We start from the raw sequence: 26,830 nt of genomic DNA, 5'->3' as shown, positions 1-26,830 counted from the left end.
TCCACTTTTAAGGCCAAAGTGATTTGTGGAGACAGCTATCTGAAAAGCAAGGGCGTCCTGTTTGCATTTAGGCCCCTCTCCTGAGAGCGGTTGCGTTAAATTTTACTTGCATGTGCTAATTTATAGAATCATGGAACTGCGGAGTTGAAAGGGACCCCATGGGCCTCTGCGAAGCAGGAATCACAGCTAAAGAATCCCTGACAGATGGCCTTCCAACCTCCAATTAAGGAGACTCATTTCTTGCAATTTGAATCCACTGGTTTGGATCCTGCTCTCTGGAGCAGCAGAAAACAAGCTTGCTCTGTCTTCCAAATGACAGCCCTTCAGATATTTGAAAATGACTATCAGGGAACAGTGGTACAGACTTCCTTGGAAGCTGATGGACTCTCCTTTACTGGAGATTTTAAAACAGGTTGGCTCGCCACATGTCAGGGATTCTTTAGCTGTGATTCCTGAATTGCAGGGGATTGGATTAGATGACCTTTGGGGGATCCCTTCCAATTCTCTGTTTCTGTGATGCTGTAAGGTCATCCAAGTTGGTAAGGTCATCTTTGCCTCTACTGTGGGGGTGAGTTTCACAGCTGAACACTACTGAGTGAAATACTCTCCTTTATCTGTCCTGAATATTGGATTTTAATCATGCTCCACATAGGGAGTCAATACGAAAGCTAAGTGGATTTTAATAATGGCCTGAAAATATTTTCTTTAGAAAGGAACTCACAGTTGAGAACATAGCAACATCTTCACAGTCCAAATGGTTTGAATTCTTTCTCCTTCCAGAATCCCCCGAGGAGGCAGCACTGCCTCCTCCCCACCGAAATTTCATGATCCCCAAGAAGGAAATCAACATGGTTCCCGACATGGGGAAGTGGAAACGCTCACAGGTACAGAATGTTTGGTATATTTCTGGGGAGGTACCATTGGCATGTGGGTTGAGCAGGAAATAGTTCCTGCTGAGGGGTCACTTTGGTATCTCGGCTGTACCACCTGAGACTGAAGTTGGGAGGGGTCTCCTATGTTAAATCAGGGGAGGGGAACCTCTGGTCCTCTGCATGTTGCTGAACTGCAGCTCCTATCGTCCTTGGACAGTTGGCCATCCTTGCTGGGGCTGATAGGATTTGGAATCCAACAAAATTCAGAGGGCCACAGATTCACCCCCCTCTGGGTTAAATGACACTCCATGCTTTCTCTGCACATAGAAAGCTAACCTGTCTGGGAGAATGGTCCCACTTAATCTGTGGCAGGGAGCTAAAAAAGCCAGCTTTCTACTTTCAATCCTTTGCTGCTGCAGAAGACTGCTGCCTGTCAGCACAGAGTTGCTGGGAGGTTGGAGAAGTGTGGCAAAATCTCATTTTCCAACATCCTTCAATATTGTGGCAGTGAAATACTTTTAACTGACAGCAGCCTGACCCAATCAATCTCTGTCACATTCCTATCAATTTTGTATTCCATAAGAACATAAAGAAGAGTCCTGATGGATCAAGCCAAAGACCCATTTAGTCTTGCATCCATTAAATGTTGTTGTTGCTTATTAATCGCCTCCTATGTATGTCCCAAGGCGATGTACAAAATATAATAAAAATATAATTTAAAAACCACAGTTCTCACAGTGGCCAGTCAAATGCTTCTGGGAAGCCCACAAACAGGACCCAAGTGCAACAGCAACACTCTCCCTGGTATTCAGAGGCATCTTGGCAATGAAGGAAGAACATAATGGCCATTGATAGCCTTATCCTCCAAAGATTTGTTAAAACTCCTGTTATAAGAACTTAAGAAGAGCCTGGTTATTGGATCAGGCCAGAAGGCACCCATGACAGTGGCCATCATCCCTGACTGCTGGCTCTTCTCACTAGGGATGATGGGAATTTAGTCCAACAACACCTGGGAAAGTTGAGAAAGGCTGATTCAGGGGGACACTGCCTCTGACATTGGAGGTTTAATGTAAGAACCTAAGCAGGGCTCTTTTGGATCAGGTCAGTGGCCCATACAGTCCAGCAGCCTGTTTCCATAGTGGCTGACCAGATGCCCACTATGGGACGTCTGAAAGCAGGACCTCAACACAACAGCAACTTTCCTCACTTGTGATTCCCAGCAACTGGCATTCACAGGCACCCTGCTTCTAACAATTAGCCATTACAGCTAATTCAATGTGATGATTCTTAAAATTTGCAGTTGTTTCATGCCAAATGCTTGTACCTCATTTACTCAGTGCTAATTCTGCTGGCCATCTTGACTGCACTGGTGGAAAAGTGGGCAATCAGTCTTAAGAAATGTGCCTTCTCCCTGGCATGCCTATTCCCCACGGATCTCTCTCTCCCCAGGGCGGGATAAGCAACATTGCTGGATTTTTCATGGAATGTTGTCTGGCTAATGCTCCATTCTTGCTTTCCCTCTCTCTGATATTATTATTATTATTATTATTATTATTATTATTATTATTATTATTAAAATAGGCTTATGCAGACTACACAGGCTTCATTCTCAAGCTGAATGAAAGCATCAAGGGCAAGAAGCTGACCTGTGAATACAAAGTCTCTGAGGTAAGCCAAAGTGTGAGGGCTCCATGCTCTTCTCTTTTCCAGTCCAGGCTAGCTCTTTTCCACCAAGCTTTTGAATGGGCTAATTTTTATTTATTTATTGGCTGCTGTTGCTGAATTTGTATTTTATCCAATTCTATTTTTTAGTTCTGAGTTTGATTTTGGGGTTGCTTCATTTATATATTGTTTCCCAAGGCCAAAAAGTCTCCAAGCATTTGGTGCATCTAGCTCAGAACTGTCTATACTGCTTGGAAGAGGCTTCCCCAAGATTTCAGGGAGGGGATATTCCCAGCCCTACCTAGAGATGCCAGTGAGGATTGAACTGATGACCTTCTGTGTGCAAAGCAGATGTTCTGCTGCTGAGCAATGGCCCCTTCCCCTGAGAAATAAAGCAAAATTTTAGTCCTCATGGTTCTGAATAATGGCCTCAGTTAAAGCTTTCTTATACTGAGTAAGACCATTGGTCCAAATAGTTCAGTGTTATCTACGCTGATTGGCAGCAGCTTTCCAGGAGTTGCAGGCAGGGGGACATTCCCAGCCGTACCTGGAGATAGCGTCAAGGATTGAACCTGCAACCTTCTGCATGCAAAAAAGAAATTGTGCTGCTGGAATCAGCCTTGTACTGAGTCAGAGCAATGGTTGTCTGTGTCAGTACTGTCAACACTGGCTGGCAGTGGCTCTCCAGGGTTTCAGGCAGGAGTTTTTCCTAGTCCTACCTGGAGATACCATTGAGGAATGAACCTGGGACCTTTTGCATGCAAGGCATGAGCTTTAAGACTTAAATGTGCCTCCTTCTCTAAAAATAGAGAGTCTAGTCCTCATAGTTCTGAATAAAAGGCTGGATTAAACAAACACAGGAAGATGTTTTAACCTGAGTCGGACCACTTGTCCATCTAGTTCAGGCAGAACAAATCTCTTGGCTTGGAGATAGCATGATGCTGTCAATTTCCCCCATTACTCTCTCCTCCTGCTGCTCCTGCAATGCTTCAAGGGCTAGAAAAGCTGCTGGACTTGGCACTTCCCCACAGCCTTCTGACACAGCAAAGGATCAAATTCAGGCTTGGGAGACTAGAGGATTTCTCACGCACGAGGCCTCCGGCAAAGTCAGAGGAGTTGCTCCTGCTGTTTTTGTCCTTTGTCTACTCTTAAAGGAGGAATTCCTTCCCTGGAGTATGTGCTGCCCTTTGGGGCGGCAGCATTGCAAGCCCCTACCCCCCATCATTCAGGAACAGAAAATCCCCCACATCCCAAATGAACATGTTTAAAAAATATATACAAGAGGATCTGCAGGGCATCTTCTCTTCCTGAAAAGAGTTGGTTCCTATTCACAGCACTAGCTAGCCCACCCCACTTCTTGGAACTCCATTCTGTACACTCTTCTGAGTTTCATTTTTTTTTTTTTTTGAAAAGAGTGCTCAGCCCTCATTGTGCTAATCTTTGTGGGATGTATGGGGGAAAGGGTTGCCTCGTTAGTTGTCCTTTTTTATTAATTAATAAATAATAATAATAATGGTGTAGTTGTTGGAGTTATATAGACCAGGACCTGGGAGAGACCAGGGTTCAAATACTCCCACCTGGCCTTCAAGCTCACTGGCTGTGACCTTGAGCCAGTCACTGCCTTTCTCAGCCTAACCTACCTCACAGGGGTGTTGTGAGGATTAATTGAGGAAGGAGGGAACCATGTGTGCCACCTTGAACTTCTTGATGGAAAAAAAGGTGGGATATACAGTGGTACCTTGGTTTTCGAATGTGATCCGTTCCGGAAGACGGTTCAAGTTCCGAAACGTTTGAAAACTGAAAACTCAATAGCTAACAGCTAGGCCTCCGCATCTTGCACTCAGCGGAAGCCACGTGGCATGTTCAACTTCCAAGATGTGTTCGAAAACTGAAGCATTTACTTCTGGGTTTACGGCGTCCAAAAACCAAAACGTCTGACTTTTGAAACGTTTGAAAACTGAGGTACCACTGTAAATGCAATAGATGAAATAAATAAATAAGAAATAGTAAGTTCTGCCAATGATCAGCTTGGGATGTGTGCTGATGTTTTGAAACATTTGGTCTCTGGTGAGCAGGATGTGTGATGTGTTTGTGTCTGCCTTCTGCCTAAATAGACTCCTCTCCCTTCTCTTGTCAGCCAATTGAAAAGCTGATTGATCTCCTGAACACGCTTGACAGGTGGATTGACGAGACCCCACCAGTGGACCAGCCATCTCGCTTTGGGAACAAGGCTTTTCGGACGTGGTACACCAAACTGGACCAGGTAAAGCAGTAAGTGTGTGTCTGTGTCTGTTTCTGTGGTAGTGAATGGAGTTGCCCAATTCTCTTCTAGCTTCATTTTCATAGAATTGTAGAGTTGGATTGTGGAGTGTCATATCATTGTAGTGTGTCCTATGATTCAGGTATTGCCTTAAAGCCATTTGCTTTTGCTTGGTTTCCTCTGCACACGTTCCTGCTTGTCAACAATCTTTTTAAACTGTGGTGCCCAGAACTGGACACAGTACAGTGGTACCTCGCAAGATGAATGCCTTGCAAGACGAAAAACGCGCAAGACAAAAGAGTTTTCCGTTTTTTGAGTCGTTCCGCAAGACGAATTTCCCTATGGGCTTGCTTCGCAAGACGTTTCGTCTTGCGAGTTCTTGCGAGTTTGTTTCCTTTTTCTTAAAGCCGCTAAGCCGTTAATAGCTAAGCCGCTAAGCCGCTAATAGCCGCTAATAGCCGTGCTTTGCAAGACGAAAAAACCACAAGATGAAGAGACTCGCGGAACGGATTAATTTCGTCTTGCGAGGCACCACTGTATTCCAGGTGTGATCTAACCAAGGCAGAATAGAGTGGTACTATGGCTTTGCTTGATCTGGATTTTGTTTACGGCCAAAGGAAATCTTTTTATTTGGCTCTTGCATTGAAGGGGAAAGGGTTCTACCTTTGGCATAGTTTGACTTGCTTATTTTCCTGTGTACATAAAAGCACCTAGATACGCCTGTTCTCTTCTTTACCACCACCTGGTAGTCTGATTTGGTACTTCCTAACAAGAGCTGTACCACGTTGGCTCTGTTTTTTAATTTTTGTGTCATATAATTTATACAGTGGTACCTCGGGTTACATATGCTTCAGGTTACATATGCTTCAGGTTACAGACTCTGCTAACCCCAAAATAGTACCTCGGGTTAAGAACTTTGCTTCAGGATGAGAACAGAAATCGTGCTTCGGCAGCGCAGCGGCAGCAGGAGGCCCCATTAGCTAAAGTGGTGCTTCAGGTTAAGAACAGTTTCAGGTTAAGAACGGACCTCCGGAACGAATTAAGTACTTAACCCGAGGTATCACTGTACACCACTTAATTTTTTTTAAACCCCCAAAGCTGTTTACAAAAGAATAAAACAATAAAATTATCAGTAAAAACAACTCTTAGAACATTAAAAAAATAAAAGCAGTAATAAGCTTGAAACCAATCCAAACACACACTTGTGTTATACATATCTAGGTTAGGCTTGTCTAAGCACAAATGTTTTTTGCAGGTGCCAAAAGCATTCAGTGAAGGTGCTTACCTGGTGTCAATAGGCAGGGAGCTCCAAAATGTGGGCGCTGCCACACTAAAATGTCTTGCAAATTGGCTCTGAGATGCATGGTGAATTATTATCAAGGGATAGCAGCCTCTTTTCAGCAAACACAATAAAAAATATTTTGGCGCCTTTAAAAAAGGAAAAGAAAAGAGACTAGCAGATTTTTTAACTCATAAACTTCTCCCCCTTTTTGATTAACCCCTCCTAGTGGTGAAATCTCCCTAATTACATTAAAGGAGGAGCTGAAAGCTGTAAGAAAAAGGGGGTGGGGAGAGAGAAGGGCAGTGATCTGACGCTTCTCAAAGTTTGAGTGTGGGAATAGCACCTGACCAACCTAACACCCTGGCTGTTTGTTCCTTTAGGGGGCTGAGAACCTGGTGGCCACTGTGGTTCCGAGTGAGCTGTCAGACGCCATCTCCGAAGTGGCAGTGTACCTGAAGGAGTCAGTGGGCAACTCTACTCGTATTGACTATGGGACAGGTATCTGTCAGGGGATGAGCAGACTGACCTGGAAGCTTTTCCCCACCCTCCCTGCTTCAGTAAAGGGGCCTGGACCATCCCAGGTGTCCTGCTGGATGTCCTGGAAGCTGCTCTGCTGATGCCTCTGGGAAACCTGCAAGGTGGACAGGCTGTTCCCTGGCAACCAGTATTCAGCAGCAAAATGCCTCTGATTATAGAGACACCCATCTAGCCATCAGGGCTGATTACTGTTGTGGGGTGGTCAGCACCCATCTTTTATAGCATCCTGCTCCTAAAGGGATTTCTCTCTATTCCCAGCAAGACTCAGAGATTGGAGAGGGAGCAGCAATGGGCTCTTTGGGCTCTTTCTGCTCAGACATGGTGTTACAAAATCTGCTTTGCTTTCAAAATAGCACCTTCTTCTGCAGGAGGAGGCTTTCTTAGATTTGCTTGACTGCTAATGTGTAATAAAAGCAACGAACATTAAAATGACTGCTGATCTTTAAAATGCCCACGGGCAGGGCAAGCAGATTTGGTGTGCCAGTTACGGTAAATGTTCAAAAAAACCCACCTCGAGGCAGGTCTGTTGTCTAGTCGGTTGCAAAACTGCTGTTGGTCACAAGGTGGTGCTATTGTATTGCTGTTAAAAGTGAGGATTGTTCAATGGCGATTCTCACTTTGTATGGCAAGCCTGCTTCTTTTCCTTTTGGGGTTGATAGTTATAAAGTTTGTTGATTTCTTTCCTCCTCTTTTTTATTGAATTTCATTGAAAAATTTCAGAGGACAAAAAAGGTGGAAGAAATGAAACAAAAACAAAAAGGTGCTTGGAACTGTAATACATAAGTATATAATATACTTATATACTTTTATATTTACTTATATACTTACTTATATACTTTTATATTTACTTATATACTTATATACTTACTTATATACTTATATACATATATACTTATATACATTAAGTATATAAGTAATGTTATTATTCCGATGAGTATACAATTATTAACAAGTCATTATAACTTTTATAAATGCATTCCAAATATCATTATATTTATCCACACACAATCTGCATCTTAAAAGCAGTCCATTCACATATTGCAAGAGTTGTCATATCTTCTATCCATTGATAAAAGGGGGCCATAGTATTAGCTTTCCAGTGAATCAGTATCAGTCTTTTGGCAGAAGTAAGGGCGCAGAGAGTCCATCCACAACGACCAGTTGTCAAACCCCATATCATTGGTATGTGGTGTAGGATAATATTATCATCTGACAATTTTAATTTCCACCCCCTCCCCCAAATAGTATTTATACATCCTAATACTTATCTCCAAAATATTGTAGGTGGATAAACCATGCGTTCCTTTTTATAAACAATATCACTTGTTGTGCTCTAATTGCCAACATTGTTGTTAAAATCTTTATATAAACGTTAAATTAATGAAATTGGGTGGTAATGAGCGCGTTGAGTGTGGTCTTTGTCTGGTTTTGGTATAACAGCAATATTTGCTTGATTAAACATCGTTGACTGAATTCCCCTATCAAATATCTCGTCATATAATTGGCAAAGTTTTGGTGCTGAAAGATCTACATATATTTTATATTGCTCAATAGGAAATCCATCTAAGTGTTTTACCACTAGCCAACTAAAAAATTCTTTTCTTGATTTCTATTTCAGATTTTGGGGTTATTAATAGTTGTTTCTGTATATCATTTAGATATGGCAATTTTTTCTTTTGATTGTTATATAATTCTGAATATATATCTATTTAATAATTGATTGTTAATAGTGATTGAATTTTTATATACTTATTGAATTGAATTTTTATATAATTTTTCTATTGACCACCTTTTCTATTTTTGGATATATAATGTAGTTCCTAAAAATTCTGACAAGTTCAGAAATCCTGCCAACACTAAGCTGATCCGTTAAATTCAGTTCTGTTAGACAGAGTATGCACATAGTTCCCAGATTGGGAATAAGCCTCAATTCTGTCAACAGAAAGAATTTTTTTAAAGTGCTTGCGTGAATGAAACAAAACCTTATAGATAGCATTTTATTTTTAAAAAACAAGTTGCAAAAAAGAAACCGCACCACAAATAGCAATGATAAAAGAAAAGAAGAAGAAAAAACAAACAAAAATACAAGAGAAAAAGCAAAAAATTGACCTGCTTGACTCAAGTTTGTGACATCCCTCTATTCTTAACAATGAAATTACGGGTCACTCTTGAGAAGAGAATAATATTAATAAAAAGAAGAAAGGGGGAGAGCCATCTTAAAATATTTTACGGAATAGAAAGGAAAAATGCCTAAGCACTTAATTCATGACAAAATATGCTTCAGTATATGCTTTCCTGCTTCCTACGTTTCTGCCCTTGGCGATTGAAAGGGCCTAGTAGGGCCTAGATCCATTCCTTACTTGCCCCATACCTGACATCATATGTGTGGCAGGCGGGCTGGAGAAAGCAGGACTGAGCTTTCCTGTGCATTAGCTGACATGCACAAGGTTTAGTCCTGCTTGGGGAGCTTCTCTCCACCTCCCCATCATCAAGTGCCAACTTTACCAGGTTAGGCAGCACAACCTACCATCATTATTGTGCCAGATGATTTACTAGTGGGTGAGATAAAGACTTGGCCTCCCAGGCAGTGGCGTAGCGTGGGGGTGCAGGGGGGGCCGGCCGCACCGGCCGCAACATCTGGGGGGGGCGCGCTCGCACTCGCAGCTCTCTGCCCCTACCTGGCTCACGGGTTAGGGGGCGCAAATTACTTGCCTTGCCCCAGGTGCTGACAACCCACGCTACGCCACTGCTCCCAGGACAAAAACACTCACTTCCCCATCTTAAACAATGTTGCTTATTTGCTTGCACTCATCCTTTGTTTCCCAGCTCTCCAGATTAAGATTGGAAGCTCCTTCGGGCATAGAATTGTCTCTCCCCCACCTTAGTGTGTGTGAAACTTGGTGTAGCCCCACATTCATAGGTGTCTCTCTGCATAAATGGTTGAGAAATGCTGCCTCCTTCACTACAGATCCTCTCAGGTGCTGAGGTCGGCAGAGGGGGCTGTCAGGGAGGGGTTTCTCTGTGGTGGACCCTAAGCTGCAGCACTCGTTCCCTACAGAGGTGTGCCTAGCATCTTCATTGCACAGCTTACAGCAAATGCTGAAGACACACCACTTTATCCTGGTCTTTTGATACTTGAGGTGTATTTTTTTTAGGACCCACCTTATTTCTGTGATTGTAAATTGTTTTAAACTGTTTTTAATATTGTGTTTTTATGCTGTCATCCACCCTGGGACTTTAGGGTGAAGGGTGGGCAATAAATAAATACATAAAGGTAGCCATGTTAACATGTAGCCCTCCAAAGCATCATGCAAGTGCAGAGTGTTTTCGTCCCTTGTCCTGAAAATTGTTCCCCTTCCTGTCCTTTCATCTCAGGTCATGAAGCAGCGTTTGCCGCCTTCCTCTGCTGCCTTTGCAAAATTGGAGTTCTCCGGGTGGATGACCAGCTGGCCATCGTCTTCAAAGTGTTCAACAGGTGAAGCTGGTGTGTGTGTGTGTGTGAAAGGGCTAAAAATTGACCCTGTGGTATATGAAAGTGGGTTTTTAATAATGGCTCAGCCCAGCAGAGGACGAAGCCTCTGCTACAGTCTTGCATGAGAGGGATTGGGGTGGGGAGAGAGAAGAATAAGTAATCACTCTCACCACCTTATGGTCAAGAGGGCAATGAGAGGCTCAAAGGCTTTGTAGGCAAGGCCTCACGAGAGCACCTTAGAGAGGCTTCCCTGGGGACTAGTCATTTATTTAATAGAATTTAACAATCCCCCTCTTCCTCTAGGTATTTGGAAGTCATGCGGAAGCTGCAGAAGACCTATAGAATGGAACCGGCTGGGAGCCAAGGAGTCTGGGGCTTGGATGACTTCCAGTTCCTGCCCTTCATATGGGGCAGCTCACAACTGATAGGTAACCAGGGAAAGCTTCCCCACTGCCAACTCCATCAGCCCCCCAACCAGGGCTTATTCCATTAAAAAAGAAAGTAAATAATAATTTTTCAATCAGGCACCCTAAGGCAATTTGCACCCTCCTTTTCCACATTTTCTCCATTGTCTAGCATGGGAAGTAATGGTCAAAGTGATCTCTCCGTTACCTTGCATGGGGGTCCTCAAACTGTCTGGTGGGAGAAGCAGCCCCCCCCTTGCCCTTTGCCAGGGACCCTTAAAATGCTAGCCTGTTGATACATCTTCTCTTCTGTGAAATTTGTTCCATTGTGGCGAAGGGGTTAAGAAATGGGCATAATTTCTCCCTTTCCTTTGCTATTTGTAACTCTGATCAAAGCTCACAGTACTGCCAACCTCAAATATTACCCGTGCTCCCTGTTAACGAGTGATCAAAAGTGCCCATTTTGTTGCTGGTTAAGAGAGGACCCTGCTTCTGTTGCATAAGAAGTGATGAAGGGCTTGTACCTAGAACAATTCTCTAACCCCCAATTTGCCACACTAAGCTGGAAGGATGGGGTGGTCCCGATAAGCCTTCGGCATCTAAATGGAAACTGCCCTGAAACATAATGCTTCCTTCTCAGATCACCCAAACCTGGAACCTCGACATTTTGTGGATGAGAAAGTGGTGAATGAAAACCATAAAGACTTCATGTTTCTTGAGTGCATCCTATTCATTACAGAGGTGAGACTGAGTCCCACCCCCAATCTTTGCTACTGAATCATTTTATGAGATTTTTCAAAGATGCATGCTTTTGTTGATTCCTGCATTGGAGGGGGTTGCACTCAATGACCCCTGGGGATTCCTTCCAACTGTGCAGTTTTATGATTCTATGCCAGATCATATCTGGGCTCCTTCCCTCCACTTCCTAACCCTCCTATCTGCGCTTTGTGAGATCTCCTTTCCAACATTCTTATGGGCAAAGTTCCAACAGTATCAACCTAAAAGCACATTAGCAAAAGAGAGAACCCCAAAGACAGAGAACTCAGGAAGCAGAGAGGAAGGTAGAAGCAAAGGATAGGAATGTACCCCTGCCAATAGCATGAGCTTCTTCGACATCTTGGCCACTGTAAGAACAGAATCCTGGACTAGATGGGTCTTTGGTCTGATCCCTTATGCTTCCTGGCGCCCGGTGGGTACCTAGTTCTTTAAGGCGTCTGAAAGGAATTGAAACTGCTGACATGCTAATGTTATGGTACAAATTACAGTGCAACAGCATTTGGAATAGTGTGTAGAGTTCTGGCCCTCAGCCTCCAAACGGATGTTGTAGAGTTGGAAAAGATTAAGAAAACAGCAACCAGAATGATCAAGGGGTGTGTGTGGAGTGACTCACCTATGAAGAAATGTGTATAGAGAATGTGTATAGCCAAATTTAAATGGGGGAAGGGCCATAATTCAGTGGCAGAGTACCTGCTTTGTGAGCAAAAGGTTCCAGGCTGAATCCCCAGTGGCATCTCCAGGTAGAGCTGGGAATGTCCCCTGCCTGGAACCCTGGAGAGCTGCTGTCAATTGGTGCAGGCAGTACTGAGCTTGATGGGCTAATGGGCTGATTCAGTGTTCTTCCTTAATTCAGTCCTTTATTCAGAACCATAAGGACTAGAATTTTACTTAATCTTTTTGGGTGGGTAGTGCCGTGGCTCAGTGGTAAAGCTTCTACCTGCTTTGCAGATAGAAAGCCCCAGGTTGATTCTTCAATGACATCTCCGAGTAGGGCTGTTTCCTGCTGAAACCCTGGAGAGCCACTCCCAGCCAGTGTAGACAGTACTGAGCTAGGTGGACCAGTGGCCCAACCCAGTATAGAGCAGCTATAGGTGGACCAGTGGCCCAACTCAGTATAGAGCAGCTTTCTGTGTAAAGCCTTGCCCTAGCAGTTTGCAGAGGGCTTCATGGTCCTCATTCCATAGCGTCTTGTGTACGGATGGTGGTTGTTCCTGTTTAATTTTTTAAAACAAACTTATTAGGGAAGGGAAGGAAAGAAATGATGTTGCATGACTTGCCTAGGGCCACCGAGCAGGGTGGCTCTTTTCCAGCTGGGCCTGAGTCCAACCTGCCCTTTTTTGTGGACCATGCTGGCTTTCCTTGAGCTTAAGACCCACCTGATATTTGCAAACCCTGCCCTTAGGGGTGCAGTGGAATGTGCTCCCTCTTCCCTCTCCTCCTTGCTACTTTGGAGAGCATTCACAATGTTCCGAGCTTGGGTGCTCTCCCAAAAGAAACATCCTTTTAACAAAGGTTATCTTTCTCCTTGGTGGGCATTTCCCTTTTGCCTGTTCCTGCGCTAGGCCACTAGATGCCGCCAAAGTACTATCTTTGGCGTCTGCCAGCATTGAGAGCCCTCTATCGGCATCTAGTGGATGAGCATGATCATTGCAACACCAACAAAATACCGTAATATGGAAGGAATTTTATTTACGTGTTCTACCCATAGAGGGGAAACAACCCTCTAGGTTCTCCTTCCAAACTCCATTGCTCAATAAGCACACTTGGCTGATTGGTTGAGCCCCCTCAAGTTACAGCTGTCATACCAAAGCAATCATTTGGGGGGAAATATGACTATTACCCCAGTCTCTTGTTTCCCTAAACAGGGCACTGTTCTGATGTCAGCTACTTGCCATGAGTTTGGACCTAGACATCCTGGTGGTGCTGTCTGGGTATTGCTGGACTCGTAACTCTAATCATCCATGGCCATTGGCCATGCTGGCTGGCAGTAGGGGTGGTGGGAGCACTGGGGAAGGCTGGGTTGGTTGTTGGATTTTTTATTTTTATTTTTTGAAACTTCCCCCTTGCCTCTAGGTATCTTCAAATGCTAGAACAGCACCCCTTTCAAATCACACCCCTCGTTCCCCTGGGGTTGGGGAACATAAGAAGAGCCTGCTGGATCAGGCCAGTGGCCCACCTAGTCCAGCATCCTGCTTTCACAGTGGCAAGCCAGAAGCCCACTAGTGGCAGCCCAAAAGGAGAACCCAGGGCCAAGAGCACTCTCCCCTTCCTGTGATTCACAGCAACTGGTATTCAGAAGCATTGCTGCCTCCAACCACGAGGGTAGAGCATAGCTGTCATGGCTAATAGCCATCAAATAGCCTTCTCTTCCTCCATGAATTTGTCCAGTCATCTTTTAAAGCCATCTAAGTTGGCAACCATCATTGCCTCCTGCGGGAGCTAGTTCCGCAGTTAAACTCTGTGCTGTGTGAAGAAATCCTTTCTTTTGTCTGTCCTGAACCTTCTAGCATTCATCATCGTTGGATTCTTGTGACTTCTACTGTTACGAGGGAGGGTGAAGGCGACGGAGCAGATCCAAGAGCAGGAAAAGCAAATGTTGGATTGACTATTTGCAAGTTCTGCCCGAGTTGGCGTTCTTTTAAAAAAATCCCAGAGAAGGGCAGGGCAGCCCTTTTCCCTATTTCACTGCCTCCCAAATTTGGAGGTTTTTTTTGGGGGGAGGACAAGGGAGGCTGGGCTCTGGTTTCAGCTGGTAAGGAAGCAAATGACAGGAAGGTGCTGTGTTGAGCTTGCCCCCCTTTCCCTCCCTCCCCGCCAATACCTCCCTCCTCAATTTTTTTTAACCGACAGAGGAACCTTTTACAAAAGGCTTATTCTCTCGGGAATGGAGAGGCAGGAACGCAGCGTCTGTGAGTAATTTCCTGCTCAATATGGCTGCCCTGACTCACTCCATTCCCCTGGGGTCACTGCGGGTCTGTGGCGCTCCCGCTCTCTCGCTCTCTCCCCCTCCCTCTCCCCCCCCACTCTGCTTGCCTACTTTTCTTCTCTCCCTTTGTGGCTAGAATGAGCCACAGGGTTCTCTGCATGTGTGTTTGTGTGTGTGTGTTAGTTTTTTCCTCCTCCCTATTCCCCCTCCCCTTTTCCTACTTCCAAACAATAGCAAAAGGGCTTCAGTGAGAGCAGATGTCGGTTTGGAAAAGCTGTGCCCGCCTGGGTGGGGTGTTATTTGTGTTCTAGTTCTTTGGGGCGCACAAGAGTCTGGTCCTTGCAAGCCAACCTGCTTTTCTTCATTTTTTTCAAGAGGCAATACCCATTTTGAATACCACCAGCAATCTGTCTGAAATTTTAAAGCCTCGAGGGCCAGGATGTTGGTGGTCAGGAGGGGACCAGCTTTCTTTGCACTACACAGACAGGGTGGTGATTGTTACCAAAAAAAACCAATGTGAAGCCCACGAACAGGACCCTAGCACAAGAGGAGCTCTCCTCTCCTGCAGTTTCCAGCAGTTGGGTATTTAGAAGTACTTCGGCCTCCATCTGTGGAGGCAGAGCATAGCCACTGTGGCTAGTAGCCATTGATAGCCCTCTCCTCCTCCATGAATTTGTCCAATCCTCTTTTAAAGCCAACCAAGTTGGTGGTCATCACATTTCAGTTGCCAGCATTTCCAAGATGGGCTAGGCAGGTCACCTGCCTGGAGACCCAGCTTAGGCAATAATGAGCTATACAGACCAGTGATCCTGGCTTGGTATGGATATGATAGGGTAGGATAGGATAGGATAGGATAGGATAGGATAGGATAGGAGGATCATCTATTCCAACCTCCTGCGGTGCAGGAATATGCAGCTGTCCCTTATGCAAGGCTGATAACCTTGGTGTTATCAGCACCACATTCTAACCAACTGAGCTTCTTTTTTCCTAAGTTCAGGGACTTCCTACCCCCAAAGCCCATGACCTGTGAACTGTGCTGTGGAAAGTAGGAGAAACCACTGTTGCAACTTCAGTAATTTCCCAAGTTCTTGAAGACTAGGAGCTTGCAACAGTAAAGGTTTGCCCCAGTGCAAAGGCATGCTCTTTTACTTTCCTTGATTTTCCCCATCCCACCTCCTCTCTTCGGAAAATGCCATGGCTGCAGTAAAAGGCATAATGCCCCTGAATGGCCATAGCTCAGTGATTAAAGGACCTGCTTTGCATGCAGAAAGTTCCAGATTTAATCCTCACAGGCACCTGCAGGTAGGGCCAGGAGAGACACCTTGTCTGAAACCCTGTGCCAGCCAGTGAAAATGGCCCTGAGCTTGATGAGCCCTAGTGGTCTTGCTTCCTGTGGACGGCGCTGCACTGTGCTGTCTCTTCAAAGAAGGAAACTTAGTACAGTCGTACCTTGGAAGTTGAACAGAATCCGTTCCGGAAGTCAGTTTGACTTCCAAAATGTTCGGAAACCAAAGCGTGGCTTCTGATTGGCTGCAGGAAGTTCCTGCAGCCAACCGGAGGCCGTGGAAGCCCTGTCGGACATTCGGCTTCCAAAAATAGTTCACAAACTGGAACAGTCACTTTTGGGTTTGTGGCATTTGGGAGCCAAAACGTTTGAGAACTAAGCTGTTCGAAAACCAAGGTGCGGCTGTATTTTAACCCACTGAGGGTTGAGCTCTTGACTGCTATCATGAGGAATTCTAGCCAACATTTTTGTTCTGAGAACTTAGGCGCACACAGCCCGTCCTTCTGTATGCAAGGGTGAAGTTTCCTGGGAAAATTTTGGCCTATCTTATTTTTTCTGGCGCTCATGTACACTGACAGGAAGTGGAACTTAACATCCATTGCAGCTGTTGGGGGAGGACAGAGGATATTCTTTTTGTGGCTTCCTTTCTTTTTCATTCTTACCCAGAGTGCTTCAGTGCTGAGGTCACCAGATTCTAAACATATGACTGAGCTCTTTCTCTGCCTCTACTCCCAAACATCCCTGTGTGCTCATGAACACTCACCCACCCACATCTTCCTATATACATAAAACGGCAAGGCTATTGCCTTGTAGCCCCCATTGGAAGGTTTGTAGTGCCTCATCACAATCCTGGATTTGCAGGCCACAAAAGTGAGCTTGCATGGGGTGAGAAAGAAAAGCTTTTCTTTAGGAATTCTTTAGCTGTGATTCCTGCATTGCAGGGGGTTGACATAGATGCCTGTTTGGGCCCTTTATAGTTCTACGATTATTTGAGGGGTTAATGTGGAGGGAATGGCCAAGGACTTGGCGAGCAGAGGAACCGCTAGTATATATCTATATGCATAGACAGATGAACACACAGACACACACTGTGGGATACTTTTTCACTTGTACAAACCTACCTGTAACAACATACCGTTTGGGCTTCCTGTACTGGAGAAGTAAGTTCAGAAATGCAGTCTCATCCCCTCCTGCTTATAGGGGATAGCCGTGACTGTTTTGGCAGTTTTGGATTTTGGAAGGGGGAGGGGGAGGAAGTGAGGTTTTCTTCAAAACACCCCTGCATTGTCAAAAGTTCCTTATTTTCCCAAGTTCCTTTTTTTGGCCTTGTGGTTGATGATGTCACTGAAGCTTCCCACAAGAAGTTTGCCTCCATTCCCCCTGTCTTCCCTTGAGAGTAAGTTGCATTTTCTGGGTGTGCCCAGAATCTATTTCTCTCTTCCACCCCCACTCCCACTCCAGTCCCAAACTGAGTCCCCCCCCCCACCCTTGTTTTCCCCTAACCTTATCTGTGGGTTATCTTGTTCTCTAGAAACTGCTGTATATTTTTTAATGACTTATACCTCACTCTTCCATTAAAACAACAACCCACTAACAGTCAAAGCAAAACATCTGTCAAACCAACAATCGGTTTGTTGTTGTTGTTGTTGCCATTGTTGCCCAGAACATTAAACGGACACACAATTTAAAAACAAAGCAAAAGCATCCTAAAGCAGATCAAAACAATGCAATCCATTTTAGAGTTAGAAACATTCCTAAAGCGATTACAATTAAAACTAAAACGTTGTTAAAAAGATTAAGTTCAGCAACAATGTTTATAAAATATATGAGTAGCAGAAAACCATCTAGGGTGGTGGTTCGATGACAAGAGAGTGAAAGGACTGCTAAAGGAGGATAAGGAGATTGTGGCAGCGATGCTTTTGAATCTTAGTTGCTGGCAGGCACAGGAGGGGAGAGTGCTCTTGTGCTCAGATCCTGCTTGCAGGTTTCCCAGAAGAGGCATCTGGTTGGCAACTGTGAGAACAGATGCTGGACTAGATGGGTCAGCAGGGCTCTTGCGATGTTCTTAAAACATTCTAAAAGCAATTATGAATTAAAGAAAAAATCCATCCAATGATATTGGGATTGTCAGGAGCAGTCTTTTTCAGCCATCAAACGCCTGGGTAAACAGGAATGTTTAAAAATTCCTCTTGAAAGCAGAGGGAGACAGGATGCACCTTGTTAGGGAAGGCATTTTGCAGTGGGAGAGCCAACACCAAAAAGGCCCCATCACAGGTCAGCATCAGGTTTTGCTTCCATTCTGCATAGTAAATTTAGGTGGCTATAAATGATGGTGATAAATAAGAATAGAATAATTGAATCATAGTGTAGTGTTTGGGTCCCTTCATTGCAGGAAGTAGGACTAGGGTCATGATGCCTGGGTAATTAAGAGGATGCCTTTGTGCACATGTCAGGAGGAGGAACAGCAGATTCCAGTACTGGAGCCAGGCTAGAGGGGAATGGTGTAAGCGCCAGAGCTGCCTTGCCCTTGCATTTCTGCAGAGCAGATTTCATCGGCCTGGATGATGGCATCCAGTGGGAAATAAGGAGTGCAAATCAAGTAGCTGTGTGGTTAAGGACATTGGGGACATCCTGTCCAGTGGTGGTCTGGAACGGGGTGTGCCAGTGAGTGCCTTGTGGTGATGGCTTGTCTGTGTCTTGTCTTCCAGATGAAGACAGGCCCATTTGCTGAGCACTCCAACCAGCTGTGGAACATTAGCGCTGTCCCTTCATGGGCGAAGGTCAACCAAGGCCTCATTCGCATGTACAAAGCAGAGGTAAGGTCAAAGCAGAGGGAGGTGGGCCTGGAGCAAAACCTCTCTCCAGCTCACGTTGTGGGGTGGGTGGGTGGGTGTTGAAAGAGGCCCCAGCCAAATGTTCTCTTTGTCTTCTTCCCAGTGCCTGGAGAAGTTCCCTGTGATCCAGCACTTCAAGTTCGGCAGCCTCCTCTCCATTCAGCCTGTTGCATCTTAAGGAGGTTTTGGAGGGTATTCTTTCCCCCATTTCTGGAAAAAAGAGAGGGGGTCAGAAAACACTGGAGAGAGCAGGGTGAAGGGCCAGAGCTCTCCCCATTCAGCCCCACCCCCGGCCCTCAGGCAATGCAGTCCATTCATTTCCGCGGATTATTTTTTTCCAACTTTTGGGGGTGCGGGACAAACCACCAGGAAGATTTTCTGACTCTCTTAAAGACCCCTCCCCCTGCATTTTGAAGAAGGGAAAACCAGCCTTGGAATGTGATCCCATGACTTTTAACACTGGACCACAACAGTATGTGCCCTCTCTTTCGCTCTCCCTCCCCCTGCACAGGCCTATCCTTTGCGCCCATTGCTTTTGTTCTATTTTATATCTATATTTTTAAAAGCTTGCTGTTTTCAGCCTGGGGAATCCAGTCTGATATCATCCTGAGGGGCTCCACATTTCCTATCTGAGGCCTCCCTAAATGTTTTTATTCCTGGTTGCAAAAGTGTAAGAGGGCATCTGTGTTCTCCCCCCCCCCCGTCATCTTAGTTGTGGGTCCTGCCTACATCATCAAAACCTGTCTCTAACCTACTTGAGCTGTGGCTTGGCTCCTTCGCAGAGAAACTAGGGGCTAGTAGTTTAGGGAGGAAATGGGGTGCTCTCCCTCCCATTTCCAGTACTGTTGCCAAACTAAATGTGTTATGCTTTTGGAGAGAGGCAGGACCATCAGTTCAGCTTCAAGCTGGTTCAGATGCATCCCATTTCATGATCCCCTTGGAGGCAACATGTTGTCAAGTGCTCCCTCCTGCAGGTTCCTCGCAAACAGGTTCACAGAACGTTTTTGCAGGCACCAACTCAAAAAAAACTACCCTCCATCCACATACAAAGAGGGTTTGTCTGTCAGGGGGGCTGCTGCAAAGCTTTTGGGTGATCTTTGCAATAAAAAACAAAAAACCAGAGAGGTGTTCAAGAACATGGCTGTATGCTCCCCTTGCAAGGTCTGCTGGGCTGCTTCAGAAAGACCTGGGCTTTACTTCATTCAACCCAGGCAGCACTCAGGGCTTTTTGCTACACTTGGCAGGGCTCTTAAAAATTTGGTTGAGTGCTGCCTGGGTCCTGTACAGCCTTGAGTCCTACACCGTGCAAAGTTTTGTGCAGGTGATAATTAATTTTGGCTTGTATTTTTACAGAGGGTTGCTTGAGAGCTCCTTTTCCTAGCAGCTAGTGGAAGAACTGAGAGCCAAAGGTTTGCTAGGCTGAGCAAAACTGGTTTGAGCTCACTGGGAACCGTCCCAGCTCTAAACTAGGCAAAAGACCTTGCCGTGTCCTGCCTTGGTGTTAATCCTTTGCTTCTTTCAACCACAGGATCACCCTTCCCCACAGCCAATTACTAAATTCTGATGGTAGGTTATTTTTTATTTTGCTCATTGGAGATAGCCTTTAAAAATAATTTTAGGCATTGCCAAAAATTGCCTTTATTGTCCCCTTTTCCAATGGCTGGACTTCCTTTGGCTGGCGGGTGTTCAGAGGTGGCTCCACCTTGGCTGAACACTACCTCTGCTCTAGACCTTGTTCTAATCTCGGCACTCTTAACTGGTTCCAAGGGAATGGAGCATTTTGAAGGTCTCCCTTATTTCTTTTCTTTTGGAGGCTTGTGTGCAAGTTCATGTTTAAACAGACCCCCAAAAAGGAGGTTTCAGCCACTTTGTATGGACTCCACACCCTACTCGTATCCTGCTGTGAGTTTGCAGCCTCTTTAACTCTTGGTGTGGAGCTTTGTGAGAGAGATGTGCAATCCTTCATACGTTGTTTTACTCCCAACTTCCATCAGCACCAGCTGCGAGCCCTAACAACATTGGGAGGGCTAACAACATTGGGTAGGGTCCCGCCCCTGATCTAAGTGGTAGGCATGAGAAGGAAGGTGCATAAATGCAGGGGTTGCACCCCCCCATTTGCATATCCTATATGGAAAAACCAGCACAAAGCCATTATATGTGTAATAGCTGGAGATGAGCTTTCTTTTGACCCATCCAGTTAAAAATCACACCCCTTTTCCACATTAAACCCCCCACACACTTAGTTGGAGATAGACAACTAAGAGTTGGCTTGAGAGAGAGTGGTTTCACATTTCAGGGACTGAAGCATTAATGTTTCGTTTTGCTCTCGCCTCTGGGTGAAACAGGCTTGGCAGGTTTTGGAACTAAAAGCTTGGCAAACCTGTTTATCTAAGATGTGTCTGCCAGGGCAGCGGGCTCCCTTGGCCAGCTTGCAAATTGGAACAGGATACTTCCCTGTTAATGTATACACACCATCCTTTGAGAAGGCCTAATTTTGGCACTCATGAATGCATCAACCATTAGTGGTGTAACAGCTGCCTCCTCTTTCGTCTTCTGCAAAAACCTGGGTCCTTCATTGTAGCTCAACTCCTCCCATGGACCACCCACCCTCCTGCTCCTTGGGCATGGTTTCTGTCGCCTCTGCTGTCTGTTGCAAACACCCCCCACCCAAGAAGCGCATGTAACTTCCCTTGGCCTAGAATCACCACCTGACAAGGCTCTCTGCGCATGGCACTCTTTCCTGACTCCTCTGGTTTCCTCTAGCATTGTGGTTTGAATTAAAAAGAAGAAAAAGTTTCATGTTTTGCATCTAATGGCTCTCGTGGTTTGTTCAGTGTGAGGGGTTGGTACAGTCGTATGGAAGGGGATGGGGCAGATTGTTTTTTTCTTGCAGCACTGAAAGCCCTGGGTTCAATCCCTGACATTTGGACCAGCCCAAGGCATTCTGCTGCTTGATGCAAAACAGAAAATGCTGCTCCCCTGCCACTGCCTCCTTCTTTGCCCCCATTGCTGCTACTAGTGCCTCATCCTCTGCTGAGGCAACTGGAGGTGGCCTCGGGAAGCCTTGGTGCATTGAAGGGGTTGGTGATGAGTGACAAGTAAAGGAGGCAGCAAGTACTGCGCTACTTGGGAGCCCAGATCTGCCGCTCCTCCCAAATGCAATTCCCTTACTCTGGATAGAGGGTGGGTTGGCCCTGCATGACATCTCTAGGTAGGTTTGGGTAACACCCCTGACCCTGAAATCCTGGAGAACTGCTGCCAGTGTGTGTAGACAGTACTGAGCTAGATGGACCAATGGTCTGACTCTGTATAAGGCAGCTCCCTAATGCTCCTATTTAATCTGGCCTTTTATTCAGAACTATGAGGACTAGTTTATTACTTTATTTAAAAGGAAGGGCCATAGCTCAGGTGTAGGACACCTGCTTTGCTTGCAGAAAATCCCAGGTTTGATTGTGACCTGAATCTTCAACTGCCAGTCAGTGTTGACAGTACTGAGCTAGTTCTGATTCAGTATAAGGCAGGTTCCAATGTTCCCAAGAAGGGCTGTAGTTTAATGGCAGAGCATCTGCTTTGCTTGTGGAAGGTTGCGGGTTCAGTCCCAGACAGCATCTCCAGGTATGGCTGGGAATGTTCCCTCCTTGAAACCCTAGAGAGCTGCTGCTGGTTTGTGTAGATAGTACTGAGCTAGATGACCAATGTTCCCATTAAATTCAGCCCTTTATTCAGAACCTTGAGGACTAGAATTTTAACTTTACGGCAGTGATTTTCAACCAGTGTACTATGGGACCCTGGGGTGCCTTGAATGATGGGTGTTGCAGGCAACACTAGCCTGTGTTCCTCTTTCCTTCCCTCCCTGCTTTGATGCCCTCTCACATCTCTGCCTCCCAAAGGCTTGCACAGCTGTTTGTTGCAGCAGCCCTGGCTACAAGCTCCCCAGGCGAATGGTGCCTCTGGGACTGGCCAGGGGGTGCTAGCTGCCAGGAGCTGAGGCAGCCTCGGAGTAAGCAAGCAAGTGGGCAAGGGAGCCCAGCCAGCCAGTCCACCAGCCCTTGCTATTGGGAATGGACAGAGGGTCCCAGACCCCTGTAGGGCAGTGTGAGGTGGCACCTCTCTTTGGGGCAGGGGTGGGCACCTCAGAGACCAGCGGCAGCGGCTGCCCAGAGGACTCCCAAGGAGAGAGGAGAGGAGGCTGAAGGAACACTCTACAAGGGAGGGTGTTCATAAAAGGGTAAGAGGCTGCCAGTTCTACAGACAAAGGGCGACACAACGGGGCTCCTGAGCCCCACAGGGATGTCACAGAAAGAGCATAGTTGGTCAAGGGAGCCATGGACTCAAAAAGGTTGAAAACCTGCTTTAGGGATTGCAAAATGCTGCAGGTTCAATCCTCAGCATTGCCAGGTTTGCCTGGGAATAAAACCCCAAACCCAGTTTGATCTGCTCCAAAAACACATCAAAGCAGATTACCTTTAACTCATCTCAGACTTGAGGCTCCACCCATTTCCCCCTCTGCCCGTGCCCACTACTGCAGTGTGGGCCCTGGGATTGAAAGAAAGCCCCCCAGCCTAGTTTAATGGAATGTTAATCCTGTAACGGACCTTCGTGTACTCACCATAGAATAGTTGCAAACCAGAACACATTCCGAGGACCAGTCCCTGCCCTGAAACACTTACAAGCTAAAAATAAGCCCTCTCTATGCCTTAAAACAGAAGATATGCAAAGTGAAGGCATGGCAGCGAAGTGTGTGTTGTGGAAGGCTGAGCTCTGCCTGTCTTCCTACAGCTTGCCCTGTCAGGCCTTATTTCCTTGTTTGTTTGTTGCATTTATATCCCACCTTTTTATCCAAGGAGCTCAAGGTGCTATACAGTGGTACCTCGGGTTACATATGCTTCAGGTTACATATGCTTCAGGTTACAGACTCCGCTAACCCAGAAATAGTGCTTCAGGTTAAGAACTTTGCTTCAGGACGAGAACAGAAATTGCATGCCGGCAGCTGGAGGCCCCATTAGCTAAAGTGGTGCTTCAGGTTAAGAACAATTTCAGGTTAAGAACAGACCCCCAGAACGAATTACCGTATTTTTCGCTCTATAAGACGCACCAGACCATAAGACGCACCTAGTTTTTGGAGGAGGAAAACAAGAAAAAAAATATTCTGAATCCCAGAAGCCAGAACAGCAAGAGGAATCAATGCGCAGTGAAAGCAACAATCCCTCTTGCTGTTCTGGCTTCTGGGATAGCTGCGCAGCCTGCATTCGCTCCATAACACACACACACATTTCCCTTTACTTTTTAGGAGGGATAAAGTGAGTCTTATAGAGCCAAAAATACAGTAAGTACTTAACCACTGTACATGCTTCTCTCCCTCCTCATTTAATTCCTAACAGCATTGATAGGTAGGTTATAGGCTGAGAGGCAGTGTTTGGCCCAAGGTCACCCAGTGAGCTTCATGGCAGCAGGGTGAGGGCTGAACCCTGGTCTCCTTGGTCCTAGTCTGACACTTTTAACACAGCCTTTCTCAACCTTTGGTCCCCATATGTTGTTGTACTACAGCTCCCAACATCCCTAGCTAACAGGACCAATGGGAAGGGATGATGAGAATTGTAGTCCAACATCACTTTGGAACCCAAGGTTGAGAAAGGCTGCTCTAACCACTGTACCACACTGGCTCTTTTCTGCCTGCTGCTATGCTCAGCCTCCATTGTGGGTGGCAGCTTCTGAATACCAGCTACTGGAAACCTTAGGAGGGGAGAGTACTGTTGTGCTTGGCCACTGTGGGAACAGGATTCTGGACTAGATGTGCCACTGACCTCATTCATAGTCTACCTCTGCTGTTGGAGGCAGTAATGTATCTGAATACCAGTTTCTGCAAATCACAAGTGGGGAGTGTTCTCAAATCCTGTTTTTGGACCTTCCTGTTGAGGCATCTGGGTGGCCACTGAGAAGAGGATGCTGGGCTAGATGGACCATTGGCCTGACCTAGCAGGGCTCTTCTGATGTTACTATGTTTGAAGCAATTAAACTACTAAATGTAACAGCTCTAGATAAAACTGTATGCAACAGTTGCATAGTCTTTTTTAACATTTCTCTGGAGTTGATATACCGTAATTAAAACTGAAATTTCAACAGGAATTTGATCCAAAGGAGTCCGTTGCAAAACATTTAGAAGACTTTTGGAAGAATTGTTTACTTTTTCAAGCCCTTCAATCAAGAGTTCCAAGTTGGTTTCATCAGTCATCGCTATCAGGAGCCTATCAGGGAAGAAGCTCTCTGAAGGTTGCAATCTTAGGTCTGCTTACTCAGGAGTAAATCCTATTTAAATGGAGCTTTCTTCTGTGCAAAAACCCCCATTCACCTTTTGAGCTGCAAATGAGTCAAATCCAAATTGCATTTTCCACTGTTTGTGGTACTGGTCATTGCTTTGGCTTTAAGGAGCAAACTGGGTTTTTGTTTTTTTTAATGAGCTGTTCAAAACAAGAAGACCCCATAAAGTAGGGATTTATTTCCTGGTCAAACTACAGGGAGGAACTAATGCATACGGGATTTTTAAAAACCGAAAACAGTAAGTGCTAGATAGCCTATTTTCCTAGTAAAATAAAGCATGATGCCGTATTTATGAATCCACACTCCTAGATGCCACCTGGCTTCTGCCCTCCTCAAGGCTGGTTTAAGAACATGGACAGGCAACAGAACCTCTATAATAGCTCAGTATCCAGGTTCAATCCCCAGTGGCATATCCAGGTAGGTATGGGAATGTTCCCTGCCTGAGAGCCTGGAGAGCTGCTGCAAATCAGTATAGACAGTACCGAACTAAAAGGACCAATCGTCTCTAACCCTAAGTAGGACAGCTTCCCATGTTCTCATTTAATCCAGCCCTCCTGAATAATGATGACTAGAACCTTTATTTTTAGGGGAAGGGTTGTAGCTCATGCTTTGCCTACAGAAGGACCCTTGCTAATTCATCTGGGTGTCATGGGCTACCATTTTTCTGCTTTCCGGGTTGCATGGAAGACATCTAAGCCACTTCTTAGTCTCCTGTTTTAAGGCAAGGGTGGAAAAAACAGTCAATTTCTTTGCAATCCTTTTAAAGCAATCAAAGTAATCAGGTGCCAAAGGTCACCTTTCTAGACCACATGGAACAGCCTTAATCATTAGATGTAGCTATCAGGAATTACTAGCTACAGTGGAATCAGCTGAGCAGCTCATCATGCCATTGGCCAGGAAAACCCCATGCCTTCATCCTATGTGTATCCAGGAGGGTGAAAACACACTCTTTGCATGCTCAAATGTCTGTTCCTACTGTTTTTAACTTGCAAATCCTTGTAGCTTGGGGGGCTGAAAGCAGAGGTTGACCTTGTGCTCCCAAACAAATCACACACACCCCATTTAAATTCCCCCCCCCCAAGGATGAGTTTGTTTTATCTAGCTAATTCAATCACTGTTCTTTGAGAGAGAGGCCTGAGAGCAGTGTTTGGAAACCAGGAACAAAAATCAAGAAAGCGGTAAGCCAATATGAGGGAAAGATGCTGGGGAGAGGGCAAAATTTGCCTGTCACCTCCCTTGCAGCCTGAGTGTTACTGACATCATGATTAATTTATCAGGTGCTTATGAATATGCATATAAGGCTGGGTTTGGGCTTTCAGGAGAGAGAGAGACTGACTCTTGTCAAGAAGCAAACTCTGTTCCTGCACAGCCTGCACCACTGTGCACGTCTGTACCCATTTGTCTGTGTTATTTAAAAATAAAATAAATGGATTTCACTGCTGAACAGGATCTGTGCAAAGCGCTCTCAAGTCCATGGTGGGAGCAAGCGAGCAAAGCATATTGATGCTTTGGGAGGCACCTTTGGGATGCACGTGGTGACGCATGGGGGCCTCCAGTGTCTTTCATTCTGCGTCTGTTGCAGCATCCAGAAAGTAACTTTCACCCTGAGAAAAGAGGAGATGCTTGATTTCCCTGGAGGAAGGAGACGGGAAGAAGAAGAGGGGGTGCATTCTCAGCAGCTGGAGCCTCTAAACACACCCCCCGCTAGGCATCCAGGCCTTTGTCTGTCCCCCACATTTCCCCCTCTCTCACAAACGCACACCTATACTTCTATAAATTGGATTATTCTAATTAAACATTACAGTTCTTTTATTTCCCAGAATACACCTATAGATGAGAAAGAAAGGGAAATGGTTGTACCAAAACCACAGGAAAAGGGAGAAAAATGAGATATATTTTACACAAGAAGGAACTGAACAGATTTACCAGTTTCAAAATGCATATTTATTTTCCCTCTTCAACAGAATGCATCCAAAAATATATTGGGTTTTAAGAATTAGGAATACATCATTCTATAATAGTTAACTGATTTCTGATTTTAACATTTTACATAGTTTTTAATTGTATGGTTTTATCTGGAATTCTTGTAAACCACTCTGTTTTTAACACACACACTTTCTTACCATCTCACCCCGCCTTCCTTCTGAGAAGACCATATGCCTCCTATGTCACCTTCACAAAAACAACAACCCTGTACGGTA

At 45.4% G+C, this 26,830-nt stretch overlaps 1 protein-coding gene and 1 long non-coding RNA gene across 3 annotated transcripts in view; one reads left to right on the top strand and one right to left on the bottom strand.

Moving 5' to 3' along the window:
- PTPA (protein phosphatase 2 phosphatase activator) overlaps nucleotides 1–21,124 on the top strand; it is a 23,790-nt gene extending 2,666 nt beyond the window's left edge. For both annotated transcript variants that reach the window (XM_083596537.1, XM_083596538.1), the window contains exons 2-10: nucleotides 781–884; nucleotides 2,454–2,540; nucleotides 4,672–4,797; nucleotides 6,457–6,574; nucleotides 9,989–10,088; nucleotides 10,389–10,513; nucleotides 11,130–11,230; nucleotides 18,186–18,293; nucleotides 18,415–21,124. In XM_083596537.1, coding sequence (XP_083452663.1) covers nucleotides 781–884; nucleotides 2,454–2,540; nucleotides 4,672–4,797; nucleotides 6,457–6,574; nucleotides 9,989–10,088; nucleotides 10,389–10,513; nucleotides 11,130–11,230; nucleotides 18,186–18,293; nucleotides 18,415–18,489 — 944 coding nt within the window. In that variant the 3' untranslated portion in view covers nucleotides 18,490–21,124. The remainder of the gene's footprint in view (nucleotides 1–780; nucleotides 885–2,453; nucleotides 2,541–4,671; nucleotides 4,798–6,456; nucleotides 6,575–9,988; nucleotides 10,089–10,388; nucleotides 10,514–11,129; nucleotides 11,231–18,185; nucleotides 18,294–18,414) is intronic.
- Nucleotides 18,915–26,830, bottom strand: LOC310754608. Its single transcript, XR_014543920.1, has 2 exons — nucleotides 23,654–26,830; nucleotides 18,915–23,167 (listed from the first exon to the last, which is right to left on the bottom strand). It is a non-coding gene; the product is annotated as an uncharacterized lncRNA (long non-coding RNA).

This window comes from Podarcis filfolensis (genome assembly GCF_964270895.1).
Source record: "Podarcis filfolensis genome assembly, chromosome: Z".
Taxonomy (NCBI): domain Eukaryota; kingdom Metazoa; phylum Chordata; class Lepidosauria; order Squamata; family Lacertidae; genus Podarcis; species Podarcis filfolensis.
The sequence above is the reverse complement of the archived record's forward strand: the minus strand, read 5'-3'. Positions and strand labels throughout refer to the sequence as shown.